General features: G+C 35.0%; 4 protein-coding genes across 4 annotated transcripts; 1 reads left to right on the forward strand and 3 right to left on the reverse strand.

Moving 5' to 3' along the window:
• Positions 1-1,403: 1,403 nt before the first annotated feature.
• LOC108823407 (36.4 kDa proline-rich protein) lies at positions 1,404-2,695 on the reverse strand. The gene has a single exon (XM_018596601.2). It carries the CDS (start codon positions 2,632-2,634, stop codon positions 1,669-1,671), a length of 966 nt encoding a protein of 321 aa, XP_018452103.1. The 5' UTR covers positions 2,635-2,695; the 3' UTR covers positions 1,404-1,668.
• Positions 2,696-6,960: 4,265 nt separating this feature from the next.
• LOC108827937 (uncharacterized) lies at positions 6,961-8,855 on the forward strand. Its single transcript, XM_018601463.2, has one exon. It carries the CDS (start codon positions 7,155-7,157, stop codon positions 8,496-8,498), a length of 1,344 nt encoding a protein of 447 aa, XP_018456965.1. The 5' UTR covers positions 6,961-7,154; the 3' UTR covers positions 8,499-8,855.
• On the reverse strand, positions 8,605-9,919 carry LOC108827938 (FK506-binding protein 4). The gene is made up of 2 exons (XM_018601464.2): positions 9,762-9,919; positions 8,605-9,522 (listed from the first exon to the last, which is right to left on the reverse strand). The coding sequence occupies exons 1-2, from the start codon at positions 9,774-9,776 to the stop codon at positions 8,791-8,793; spliced, it is 747 nt and encodes a 248-aa protein (XP_018456966.1). The 5' UTR covers positions 9,777-9,919; the 3' UTR covers positions 8,605-8,790.
• Positions 9,920-11,772: 1,853 nt separating this feature from the next.
• LOC108825205 (glutathione S-transferase T3-like) lies at positions 11,773-12,932 on the reverse strand. Its single transcript, XM_018598530.2, has one exon. It carries the CDS (start codon positions 12,861-12,863, stop codon positions 11,964-11,966), a length of 900 nt encoding a protein of 299 aa, XP_018454032.1. The 5' UTR covers positions 12,864-12,932; the 3' UTR covers positions 11,773-11,963.

Here is a 12,932-nt window from a genome sequence, read left to right on the forward strand (position 1 = left end):
GTGGATTCGATTCCAGGAAGAGATATCGGCTTCGTTCAATTGAAGTTCTCGGCTGGGAGAAGCGATAGTGATGTTGTGTACGCGGAGTTGATACATGTTTCCTGGAGGGTCTGGTGAGACGCCGCTTGATTCTCGGCATTTTCTCGTTGGTGCGCGGTGAAGACAAAACGGGTTTGTGACGCGTGTCCTTAGTTGTTGAGAGGTTAACACGTGTTCCGACCTTTTAATATTTTGACGTGTGGAGCGGCGCATATCCCGCTTAGAGTTTAGTCTGGTGGGTTTATGGCCCATTTGTTTCTCTTTCGTATGGCATTTTGTTGGTTTGGACCTGTATGTTTGTAAAACCGGCTTCAGGCTTTGTCCTTTGGCATATGCCTGCTTTGACTGAGATTTTTGGAGATGATTTCGTACTACTTCGGCTTTATATTAATAATAATAATATCAGATGGCAAAAAAAATTCCAGAACAAATATATTTGGATTATCTTATTGCATAAGAAACAAATTAGACCTTTTAAAGCAGAAAATATAACCCAATATAGTATTTAGGCCTGACAATATATTATTCAACTAACAGTATAGTAATTTAAAAAATCACAGACGTCTGAAAACCTAAAAATACTATGAATAAAATGAGATTTATTAAATTTGTTTGTTCGAATTGTTTTTATTCGGTCTCTCTCTGCTCCACACATTGTAAATATCACTAAAACAAATAATTGAGACTTTCATTCTATGTGCTAAAAAGGTGACACTATGGTGTGTTGCCTGTCATTTCCGACTTGGATGGTCCACAATTACAAACAAAATTCAATGGATCTATTTTTTTTTTGTCGACAACTCAATGGATCTATTTTGATGGTGAGCCCGTGAACCCATTTTTTTCTTACACAACTTGCGTAAAGAAAAAAAGATCGTAAAGATATTGTGTACTCTGTAGGTACATAGACTGTGGAACAGTAGAAGCTATGTTTCATTATTGGATTTGATGAATAGTTTGATAAAAATACTCATTTTTATTTTTTTTCTGGAATTACAAATTTGTTGTTTCCATATATATATATATATATAATTTGTCGTTTTCGTATATATAAAAACGACAAATTTGTAATTCCAGAAAGAAATAAAATATACTTAAGTTGATTTCTCGAAAATGTTTTTTTTTTTGTTCAAAAAAAAATAAAAAATAAAAAAATATTTGATAGAAGAATATATATATTTAATGTTTGATAGAAGAATATTACGGGAAAAAACATATTTTGACCGTGTATCATTGTGCTTAATCACAAAAGCTTTTTCCGTACGTACATGTAAACCCACATTTCCATAACTGCATGCAACCTCTTTTTTTTCTGCATGCAAACCTTTATCTTGGTATAGAGGGATAGTCTAGAAAACTCAAAATTAAGTCTCGCAAGGTTTTCTTAATAAGATTAAAGATTCAAATAGATCCAAAACAAAATGACAGATTACAGCAAACAACTCAAGAAGACACATGCAAAAACCCTATCTTAATCATCACAACAACGACAACGGACAACAAATTTAAAACAGCACTTGTTAAAACCCTAGACAACCAACCTGATCTTCAACAAAAAGAACACAAATATAAATATTTAGATTATTTCAAAAGCCTCGTAACCCTTGATATATCGTACGTTGTTTGTTATCAAGTAAGAGGAGGGCAGATAAAACCAGGAGGAGGGTTGATTCCACAAGTGATGAGAGCTTGAAGTGCAAGAGGAATGAAGATGTTTAAGTTTAGAAGCTTAAGTCTTATGGTTGTGCAAAGACAAACGGCTGCTTCTAACTCAAGTAACCCTTGTAACACTGGACAACACACATTCTCCACTGGATTTCCAAGTCCAATATGGATCAAACCTCCCAAAACGTCAACACAAGCTCCAAGCTTCAGTGCGTTGATCGGACACGTTGGTTGAGCGCCTCCTCCTCCGGAAGGTGGACCAGCATGATACGGTGGATAACCCGAGGATGGTGGTGGAGTTGTGATAGGAGGTGGGTTAATGATCGGAGGGAGAAGTCCTGGAGGTGTTGTGATTGGAGGGAGAATTCCTGGAGGAGTTGCGACCGGAGGTGGGTTAATGATCGGAGGGAGAAGTCCTGGAGGTGTTGTGATCGGCGGTGGCCTTACCATTGGTGGTGGATAGACGACCGGAGGAGGTCTTGAGATAGGCGGTGGCCTAACCACTGGTGGGGGATAAACCACCGGAGGAGGTCTAACAAACGGCGGTGATGACCCTCCTCCACCATGATGCGGAGGTCCCCCACCACCACCTCCACCGTGATGCGGTGGCCCACCACCACCACCACCATGATGCGGCGGCCCACCACCTTTTCCACCATGATGTGGCGGTTTACTACCTCCTTTTCCTCCGTGATGCGGTGGTTTTCCGCCTCCTCCACCGCCACCGCCACCGCCTCCCCCGCCACCGCCTCCACCTCCACCGCCTCCACCTCCACCACCGCCCCCTCCACCACCACCACCATGATGTGGAGGCTTCGGGACAGGAGGGTGAGGGTGAGTGCAAGGAGTGCAAGCTTGGATCGTTGGTGGCAATGTGATGACCGAGGCGATCAAGAAAATGAAGAAGGAAACCGAAGCCCTCAAATCCATTATTTGCTAATTTATTAGGGTTGAACTTTTACTGCATTGTTTGTCTAATATTTTGGCAAATAAACATGTTAATATATAGGTGAAGCTTAAGTGTTACCCGTGACTCTTGTAGGGGTGGAAACCACTAGCAATGAGTGCATGTAGATTTTATTATTTGCTATGGTACGTACGAACATGTGTGGGGTATGAAAGTGAAGGAAAAAATTCCACACTTCGAGAAATTTTTGGAGCATTTTATTGCGTTACAACTAAGAAATTTTGGAATATTTTTCAGTAAGACTTAAAATGTTTCTTTTTGTTTTGGATTATTGTTGGTCCGATGCAAACTTCAAGGTCAAGCCCGTGACTAAAGTGTAAACAGATTATGATCACTGTCTTCGAACTAAAGAGTCCGTGAAATTGTTTGTTCCCTTGTGTATTTTTTTTTTTAAGTTTTGTAGTGCTTCTTTTCAAAAAAAAAAAGTTTTGTAATGCTTTTTGGTGAGGACGGTTTGAGAAAAATTGGGAGGGAAGGATTTGATTGATTAAATTTCTGTGCTGAGTCCTTGCCATTCTTTGAGGGAGAAAGGTAAACTATGACATATAAAGTAGGGTTTGGCACATACCAAGTAAGTATTAATTTTTGGAGGCTTGGTACTTAGTTCAGATCGTTCGAGTTAAATAGACGAATTTACAACCGACAATACTACCATTTTATAAAAATACATGTCTGACTTTGTCACTTTGAATTATGAGATCCGTATTCGATGGTTTATCCTGCACTATGAAAATTTATGAGAAAGGTAAACTATGACATATAATGTAGGGTTTGGCATATACCAAGTAAGTATTAATTTTTGGAGGCTTGGTACTTAGCTCAGATTTCAAGTTAAATAGACAATTTACAACCAACAATACTACCATTTTATAAAAATACACGTCGTAATCTACATAATTTACATTTTATGTGGTTAATTTGAATGTAGATCTCTTAGTGTAAAAGTATTAATGAATTCTTAGTTAAATCACTGAACCAAAAAGGATTTCACAAATATTTGTTTCTAAAATATTTATCTTTTGCAAGTAATATAATCTCATACAAAGATAAGTATAATCTCATTCAAAAATAAGTATATTAATTTCCTATCTTTTTATTTAATGGACTATCCTTTAACAAATCATATATTTTATCTACTTCCAGTCATAAATAATTAAAAAAATCGGTTACTTTTTTAATTGACGACGAATACTTTATTTTGTAAGGTGAAATGAGGTGAGTAATGAGTATAAGCCAAATAAAAAATTATTGACAACTAATTTTAATATTTAAGTGGACTAAGATTTTGGGAACAAATAATTGTTCATTTCGAATTTAATGTGAATGTTATTCACGTAAATGGAATTAAATGACATCTAAATCAGCGCAAAGTCAGTATTAATGAACTACAATCAAATATACTAACAATTTTACACATATTTAGGGCTTGATTTAGGATATCCTTGAACTATCTAAGTTGATTTTTGAATTTAATTTATTATTTTAGATTTTGATTATATTATACAAATTTAAAAGCAAATATAAAATACATTTAAATTTAATTTTTTTTATTTTCATATTTGAAATGAATGCATGTTATATGAAATTAGATTATGGTTTAGAAATATGTGAAATAGGCTTTAGGGTATATGGTTTAGAAGATTATGAATTAGGGTTTAGGCTAAAGGGTTTGACTTATACTGAAAATGTGATAAAAATCTCTAGAAATATGTATTTGAACTAATATATAGATTCAAGAAAATACAAAAATGGTGAGATTCAAATAGGTATATGAATATATGATATATGGTTTATGGTATAGAGGTTTGGTTTGTATTGAAAATATGTATTCTACTCTTGAAAATATTTTGCAAGTTCATACACAGATTTTTTTTTTTCAGAATACATCAATAACGTGCCAGTAAAGTTGATCACGGTTGATAATATTTTTATTTTTTATGTTTAGTTATCTATATAAAGTCGAATATATGCAATCTATTTATTAATTTGTTTTGAATTTTTTCTTACGTATGAATTTAATAATAATACACTCAAAATATTAAGAACTGTACAAGAGAGGGTATGTTGGATGCAAAAAATGCCGGTCGGTATAATAATAGGCACATAAGAAATTATTACGTGATAAACAACATCTTATTTGGCATACATATATTAGGCGAATTAAATGGGGTTGGTTAGTTTAAAGGTAATATAAAATATAACATTTATAATAAAAAAAGTGCAATAACTTTGTATAATCAGATTTTTTATGAATCCTTCTTTTTTAATAGTATAATATATATATATATATATATATATATATATATATATATATATATTTCCTATTAGTGTTCATATATGAAGATTTTGAGTTATCTAAAGTAATCTAAATGACTTAAGAATCAGTATATCCGGATTTTCTTTTTTCTTTGCATTTTAGCATTTATACTTTTGTATATTTACCGATTTTTTTTAACTTTTGGGTTAAAAAGTTACACAGTTTAGATTGGTCGTTTTAACTCAACTAGATTTTTTCTCTTATTTTAAAAATTTTGAATGTTATATTTTTTTTATAAATTATAATAGTTTTGAAGTTTGCTTAGGAAATATATTTCTTGAAAGGAGTTATTGTGAGAACCTCTAGTCATCACGGAAAGAGAGAAAATTTTTTGTATGCGCTAGTGGTTTCGGGAGGATCGATGCTGAGATTTGTTTTTTTTTTTTTGACAAAAAGATGCTGAGATTTGTTTCTAATAGATTGTTTTCTTTGTTTTCTAATAGTTTGGGTTTTGTTCTAATTATTTTTTTCTAAGTTTCTGAGAATATTTTTGTTTTCTGTAAGCTTTTGTAAATAAGAAACATATTTTCTTACGTTGATATATGTAATATGTTGTAGGGATAATTTGTAAATTACTCCAATAACAGTTTGATTTTTGATAAATGCATTTTCTATTTTGATTTTTGAAAAATACACTTTGTTAATTGTAAATTGACATTTTTATCCAAATTAAAGATTTCAATAACTAATTCACGTTGTTAAAAGAAAAACAAGTCAAATTTGAGACATCATGCATATAAAAAAAAAAACGGAGCAAACAAACAACATTGTTTTCAAAGAGGAAAACGAATTTATTAAGAATCTCCGTGACCAACTTAACAACAAACAATGGAAGTAACAAAGCAATACAACTCACAGTGACCAACTTATCAAACCAAAACAAATCGTTATCACAAATTATTCGACGAGTTCTAAAATAAAAAATTTCGGGAGTGATCTCTTTTAGAATAGCTTTAGCTAAAGAAATAGATTTATTTTTATCTAGAGAATTTTTATTGTGTAGGTAATGAAAATGATACGAGAAAACATTTAAACTGTTATAAAGTACAAAATAAGATTATTCTGATATCAACGTATACTCATCATTCAACCAAATTTTGTTGATTTAGGGCCCGACTGGTTCAAACGCAGCTGTTGCAGTTGCGATTGCGGGAGTTTGCGGCTGCGGGTAGTTACGGTTTCAAGCGTTATTTAGCGTTTTGTATGACTGGCACAACGTTTAAAACTTGTTGCGTTTGCAGGATATTTGTGACTGGTTGATTATGAAATATTGCAGCAGTTTAATAATAAGTTACCAAATAAACATATTATAATAATATAAAAAATATAAAAACATACTATCTTGATAAAATATAATAACTATTAATATAACATAATTAATAATAATATTTTATTTATTTATTTATTTTTAATTAGTTGAAAGTTATAATTTTAATAATTATTTTTTTGAAGATTTATATTAAAACTTTTAAAAGAATACTTTATATCTGTATCTATATTAATTTTTAAAAAATTATAATGAATAGCTAGTTTAAAATTTTTATAAAAAAATCATGATAATGTTTGTGAATTTAAATTAATAATTAAAATGCGTATATATTTTTATTTATAATATTTTTATTTTCAGATTTTTAATTTTTAATTTAAATTTTTAAAATATTTTTAAAAATTAATTTTATATTTATTTATCCAACCGCAACCGCCCGCAACCGCAAATGTTAGCTGGAACCAGCTTTTGATTTTAAGAGGTTCAGAGCGGTTTGAAGCGATTTGTAGCGGTTTATATGATTGTTTCGAAACGCTGTCAACCGCCATCAATCACAAAAGCTGCGTTTGCGGGTGGTAGCGGGGAAACCAGTCAAGCCCTTAGATTGTTTTTCAACAGTTTGTTTTGTTTTTTTTTATGTTGAATAAAATATCTATGTATCATTACTACAGCTAAGATACACAGTTGGATTAAAATTCTCATGGCTTTGCTAAGAAGATAGGATCATCTCATCTGTCATGTATATCTTCCCAAACCACGATTTTTAAGCTGAAGAGCAGATAGGTTATCTCACAAGGCCCAGTAAGGCCCATCCATGTTCTTAATCGTCGTAGACTGAGAGATTAGGGTTTACCAAGTAAAAACACAAAAAAAAACAAATCATTTGCTGTGTTTCTGCCATGTATTCTTTGATACTCCGTGGAAGAAGGTTGAAGAAATGTAGTCTCTCGCAAAATGAAACTGCTCTCCTCATCACTTCCTTCTCCTCTGCTGCTCGCAAAGATCCCAACTTTACAGTCTCTACCTACCTCGTCGATTCACTGGGACTAACCACAAAACTCGCCGAATCAATCTCAAAGAAAGTCAGCTTTAACAACAACAACAACAACAAATGTAACCCTGATTCAGTTCTGAATCTCTTTAGATCTCATGGCTTCACAGATTCTCAAATCTCCACCATCATTACAGACTACCCGCAAGTGCTTACACTAGATGCTGACAAGTCTCTTGCTCCAAAGCTTCAAGCTTTGCAATCAAAAGTATCTTTCACTGAAACCATCTCGAAAGTTCCAAAGATCTTGTCAAAGGACAGGTCTTTAACCGTGTACTATGACTTCGTCAAAGAGGTCATGGAAGCGGATAAGAAGAGGAGCTCAAAGGTGGAAGCTTTATTATCATCCCCAGGGAGGGGTAAACAGGAGAATAAACTCAGAAATGTTTTGGCTTTGAGAGATCTTGGTGTCCCTCAGAGGTTGCTGTTCCCTTTGCTTATCTCTGACCTTCCACATATCTGTGGGAAAGAGACGTTTCAAGAGTCTCTCAAGAAGGTTCTTGAGATGGGTTTTGACCCCACAACTCCCAAGTTTCTTGAAGCTCTGAGGGTTGTTAAGGGGTTGAACAAGGAAGCGTTGGAAGAGAAAGTGAATGTTTATAGACGTTTAGGGTTTGCTGTGGATGAGATATGGGCGATGTTCAAGAAGTTTCCTACTTTCTTGACACTCTCTGAGAAGAAGATAACTCTCAACTTCGAAACCATGAGGAAGTGTGGACTACTTGAAGAAGAGGTACGCTCCGTGGTGAAGAAGTTTCCTCAGTGCATTGGTGTTTCAGAGAAGAATATACTGAACTCTGTTGAGACGTTCATAGGGTTAGGTTTCAGCAGAGACGATGTTGCGATGATGCTCAAGCGTCTCCCTCATTGCATTGGTTATTCTGTGGAGACGGTTAAGAAGAAGACTGAGTTTGTTGTGAAGGAGATGAGTTGGCCACTGAAGGCTGTGGCTTCATACCCTCAGGTGCTTGGATACAGCATGGAGAAGAGGATGGTGCCGAGGTGTAATGTAATCAAAGCTCTGATCTCTAAAGGGTTGATCAAAAGTGAACTCCCTCCGGTGTCTACTGTTTTGGTGTGTACTGATCAGGATTTCTTGAAAAGGTATGTGAGGAAACATGATGATGATGAGGAGCTTGTGGCTGAGTTGATGGGTATTTTCAGTGGAGAGACAAGAACAGAAAAAGGATAAAAGGTTCTGAAACTTTAAATATGAATCTTAGATATTAATTAGATCTAAGTGATGATCCTAGGACCAAATGGTTTTTACTTGTAATGACTAATGAGCTAGAGATGAGTTTCGGTTGTAACATTTTATTCAAAGATGATTTTTAATTTATATTAAACATATGGAAGATAGAAACTTAAAAAGAGAGGGTGATGCAAAAAGGGACAAGAGTGACAGACTCAGAACAACAAAGCAAAGACGCAACGTACTTTTAAAAAAAGTAGCAAATAGTGTACTTCTTCTTCTTCTTTCAGATTTACTCATCAGCCTTCTCCACGGCAACTTCTGCTGGAGCTGCGGCGGCTTGGACGGCGGCTACTTCAGTGGTTTTCTCCTCCTCCTCTGCTTCTGGCTTCTTCTCTTCCTCCACAACAGCTGGAGTTTCCTCTGTCTTCTTCACTTCTTCCTCTGCTTTGGTCTCTTCTTCCACAACCACCGGTGCTTCTTCCTCTTTCTTGGGCTCTACGACTTCCTCTGTTTTGCTCTCTTCCTCGACAACCGCTGGAGTTTCTTCCTCTTTCTTGGGCTCTACAACGTCCTCTGCTTTGCTCTCTTCCTCAACAACCGCTGGAGTTTCCTCTGTCTTTGTTTCTTCCACTTCTTCCTCTTTCTTTGGCTCTACAACTTCCTCTGTTTTGCTCTCTTCCTCAACAACCGCTGGAGTTTCCTCTGTCTTTGTTTCTTCTACTTCTTCCTCTTTCTTGGGCTCTACGACTTCCTCTGTCTTGCTCTCTTCCTCCACAGCGGCTGGAGCTTCTTCCACAGGGAGGTCTTTAGTGGTTACTTCGACAGGAGCTTCTTCCTCTTTCTTTATCTCCTCCGTCTCTGTCTTGGTTTCCTCTGTTTCTTTCACTGGAGTTTCAGTTTCTGTTACCGGAGCTGGAGCAGAGTCAGCCACAACGGCAGCAGCGACGGTTTCCTCAGGCGCCACTGTCTTTGGTGGTGTCACCTCGACGTGCTCAGCTGCGGCTGGAGTCACTTGTTCAACCTGTAAAACCCATTGTCACACATAGATCAATTCAAAACTGTATAACGATTTTATTTGATATCTCACAGAATAAATGATATCTTCTAATGATGTGGATCACGTATGTATTGTGTAAACTTAAGCATCCAGGTGGATCAAGACAAGTGAAAACATCTAATCTAGAATTGGATCGCTAATCACACTTTAGACTAATGAGAAATGGGTTTGAAAAGTTTAGGATAATATATATGTATGCATACATCAGCAGTGGCCATTTGAATGTGTAGAAGAGAGGAAAGATCAAAGAAGAGAAGAGAAAGTGTGTGTTTGTGTGTGTGATGCTTTGATGTGTGAGGAGTATTGCTTGAGGAGATGGCTAATTTATAGTAGAAACAAATACTAAAAAAGCAGTACTACAGAATCTTTTAAAAAAAATATTTGCAAGGGAAAATATTTTATAAAAGAAAATCAGTTTGAGTTTAATTACTATTCTCTTGCAATCATAATTCATGAGATGAAAAGAAGCTTTTGGTGTATATTTGTTTGAGAAAGAAATATCATGTACAGTTTGTCTTAATCATAGACACCACTTCCAATTAACGTCTAGTTGGAAATATTAAAGACTTGGATCTTTTCTTATGTAAACATGAAACTGAATTCTCGTCTAATATAATAATCCCTCTGCTTTGAAATGGATGCATTTTTGTGTTAATAACTCATTGCATAAATTTCACTATAAATACATCGTTTTGTGTTTAGCTATTTTACATAAATTTAAAACAATAGTATTTGAATAAATACAATGAACTTTTAAAATTTATAGTTTATCATTAGTAAGTATTAAAATTAAATTAGGAAACATATATTTTTGAAACATAATTTTGTTTTAAAACATTCATCTTTTAGAAACAGCATGAATATAAATATTTTATCAAGTATCATCAGTTCAACCAAAAATTCATTTTTATCAAGTATCATCAGTTCAACTAAAAATCACCATATATAAAGCTTAACTGTTGTAGCGTTGAATTTCAATAAAAAATTTACGTGTTGTGGTTTAGTATATAAGGAATTAAACAATTTTATGGATTTAGGTTCCAATATTTTCACGGATTTCCTCCAACAGTTCTTGGCAATCCAAAAATATATAAACCTTTTTATATCAGAATTGCAAAATCAATTTTTGAAAGTAAGTGATGGGTGAAGAGAAAACAAATATATGTAAATGGTGAGAATATAGTGTAATAGTTGACTGATCCGTCGATTAAAATTTTCTAGTATACAATAAAATCTGAAACTAAATTATGAAAGTATGGAAAATCGGATTGCTAGATGTCGGGGTGGTGCTGGAGATGAAAATAATATGTATCTTGAAACAATATCATGACATAAATACGGAAAATATAGTCTCTTAAACAGATTGTTTAATGTTCATAGCGGCTTTCATAGCGATTGTATTATGGTTCCAAGGCAACCAAACAGACAAAGGAATCTGAAGGTCCTAAAGTGAGTGGGCGATGGCATTATCTGATGAGCGTTATATATTGAAAATAAGCGTTACTATTCATGCAAAGTTGATTAAATCTGCTTTCGAACGAGCTCTAGAAGTTATCGGACTTCAAAAACAACATTTTTATAAAACCCATGATTTCTTTAGTTACATCGAACGAGAGAGAGGAGAGAGAAGCAATTCTCTCTATTGTCTCTCCCCCTCCACGGCTCCACCACATAATCAATTCTTCTCACTTAAATCATATCAAATTTTCGGATCATACATAGTTAGATCTAATGTTTAGCAATTATTTTAATCCTAAGGATTGTTCTTAAAAAACAATAGTGGTGACTCTAAGAGCATCATTATAGGTGTCCCAAAAATTTGGGCCCTTAGACATATTTTATTATAAATGTTGTGTTAAGGGAATTAGCTAAGGGCACTTGTTAAAATGATGATTATTGGTAGGGAATTTATTTTGGCCCTTAATAATATAAGTGTTTATTTTAGTAAATAATGATATATGAAAGAGAATTTAAGCTTAACTCAGGTTGGTCACGTCTAATGAGATCCTCGTCTCGCTGTAGCCACTGTGGGAATCATTTCCAAAGATATCCTCTGACTCTGATGGCTGATGGCTGACTATAGCTGTGAAGCCCCATTTGTATCTTTACCTGCAGAAAAACAACAGAGATTAATATCACATATTTTAAACTTCAAAGATAACATTTTTCACTTCAAAGATAACATTTTTACATAAGAACAGACATTAATAACACATAAGAACAGATTTTAATTTTAAACTTGAAAGATAACATATTTGATTGATTGAAAGATAACCAGTACGCATACAAAACAGAAAATAAAAAGCATACAAAGCATAGTTAAGATACTACAAAGCAGAGCATTCATAAGATAATACAAAGGACATCATAGTTAAACCAACACATTAGATCTCGAACCCTTGTTTTCAGAAATACTTGACAAGAAGCTTATTCTTAACCACTTCCTCCGCCTCAGTTAATGGTTCTTTCTTGGCACAGAGAGTGTCCAGTATAGCCAGCTTTGACAGTGTCTCCTTCTTCTCCAAATCCTCCTTTCTCATTGCCCAAATACTCGCATACTCAGCCACGGACTTCCCTTTCCCACCATTCCTTCTTGCCTTAGCAGCCTTGATACCTTCAGGCCGGGTCTCAGTTTCTCCAACATTGGTTTCTGGAGCATTGGTGTCTGGAGCATTGGTGCTTGAAGTTTCTGCAACATTTTTCCTCTTTGAACCGCCAGTAGCTTTAGGAGGGTTAAGGCAACGCCACTTCTGTTCATGCCTAAGCACACACCACGCATGCTCAAGGGTAAACTTGTGGTCATGATCAGAGTAGAAGATGTCATGAGCGTTCTTTAGAACATCACAATCATTCTCACCACTTGCGTGTTGTCTCTCTGCTGCAGAAAACGCCCCACAGAATTTGTTGACCTGCTCATTGATTCTGCCCCATCTTTTCCTGCATTGTTGAGGCTCTCTCTTTTCACCTTCCTCTACTCCATGAGGACTTGCTGCGTAATAGTCCACAACCCTCTGCCAAAACGTCCCCGACTTCTGGTCGTTTCCAATTATCGGATCCTTGGAAGTGTTAAGCCACGCACTTATAAGGACCGCGTCATCAGCTGGTGTCCATTTGCGACGAACAGCACGGTCCAGTGGTGTCTCTTGAGATTGTTGTGAGCTAAACGCTGGGATTTCTGATTCTCCAAAGTTAACACTAGAATGAAAACTTTCATAAGGAAAGTTTTCATGGAATACACTTCCTTGTTGACTGTGAAGCAGTCCTACGTAACTAGAGGACTGAGTTTGAAGATATTTTGGATCCATATGAGTATGGAAGAAAGAAGAGAATTATTTGTGAAATGTGGAGTGAGATGATAGAAGAGAGTAGTGGGT

Source organism: Raphanus sativus, chromosome 9 (assembly GCF_000801105.2).
Source record: "Raphanus sativus cultivar WK10039 chromosome 9, ASM80110v3, whole genome shotgun sequence".
NCBI classification, from domain to species: domain Eukaryota; kingdom Viridiplantae; phylum Streptophyta; class Magnoliopsida; order Brassicales; family Brassicaceae; genus Raphanus; species Raphanus sativus.

Excerpts from the sequence above, each read along its gene's own strand:
- LOC108825205 (XM_018598530.2), bottom strand. The coding sequence starts at position 12,863 with ATGGATCCAAAATATCTTCAAACTCAGTCCTCTAGTTACGTAGGACTG.
- LOC108827937 (XM_018601463.2), top strand. The coding sequence starts at position 7,155 with ATGTATTCTTTGATACTCCGTGGAAGAAGGTTGAAGAAATGTAGTCTC.
- LOC108823407 (XM_018596601.2), bottom strand. The coding sequence starts at position 2,634 with ATGGATTTGAGGGCTTCGGTTTCCTTCTTCATTTTCTTGATCGCCTCG.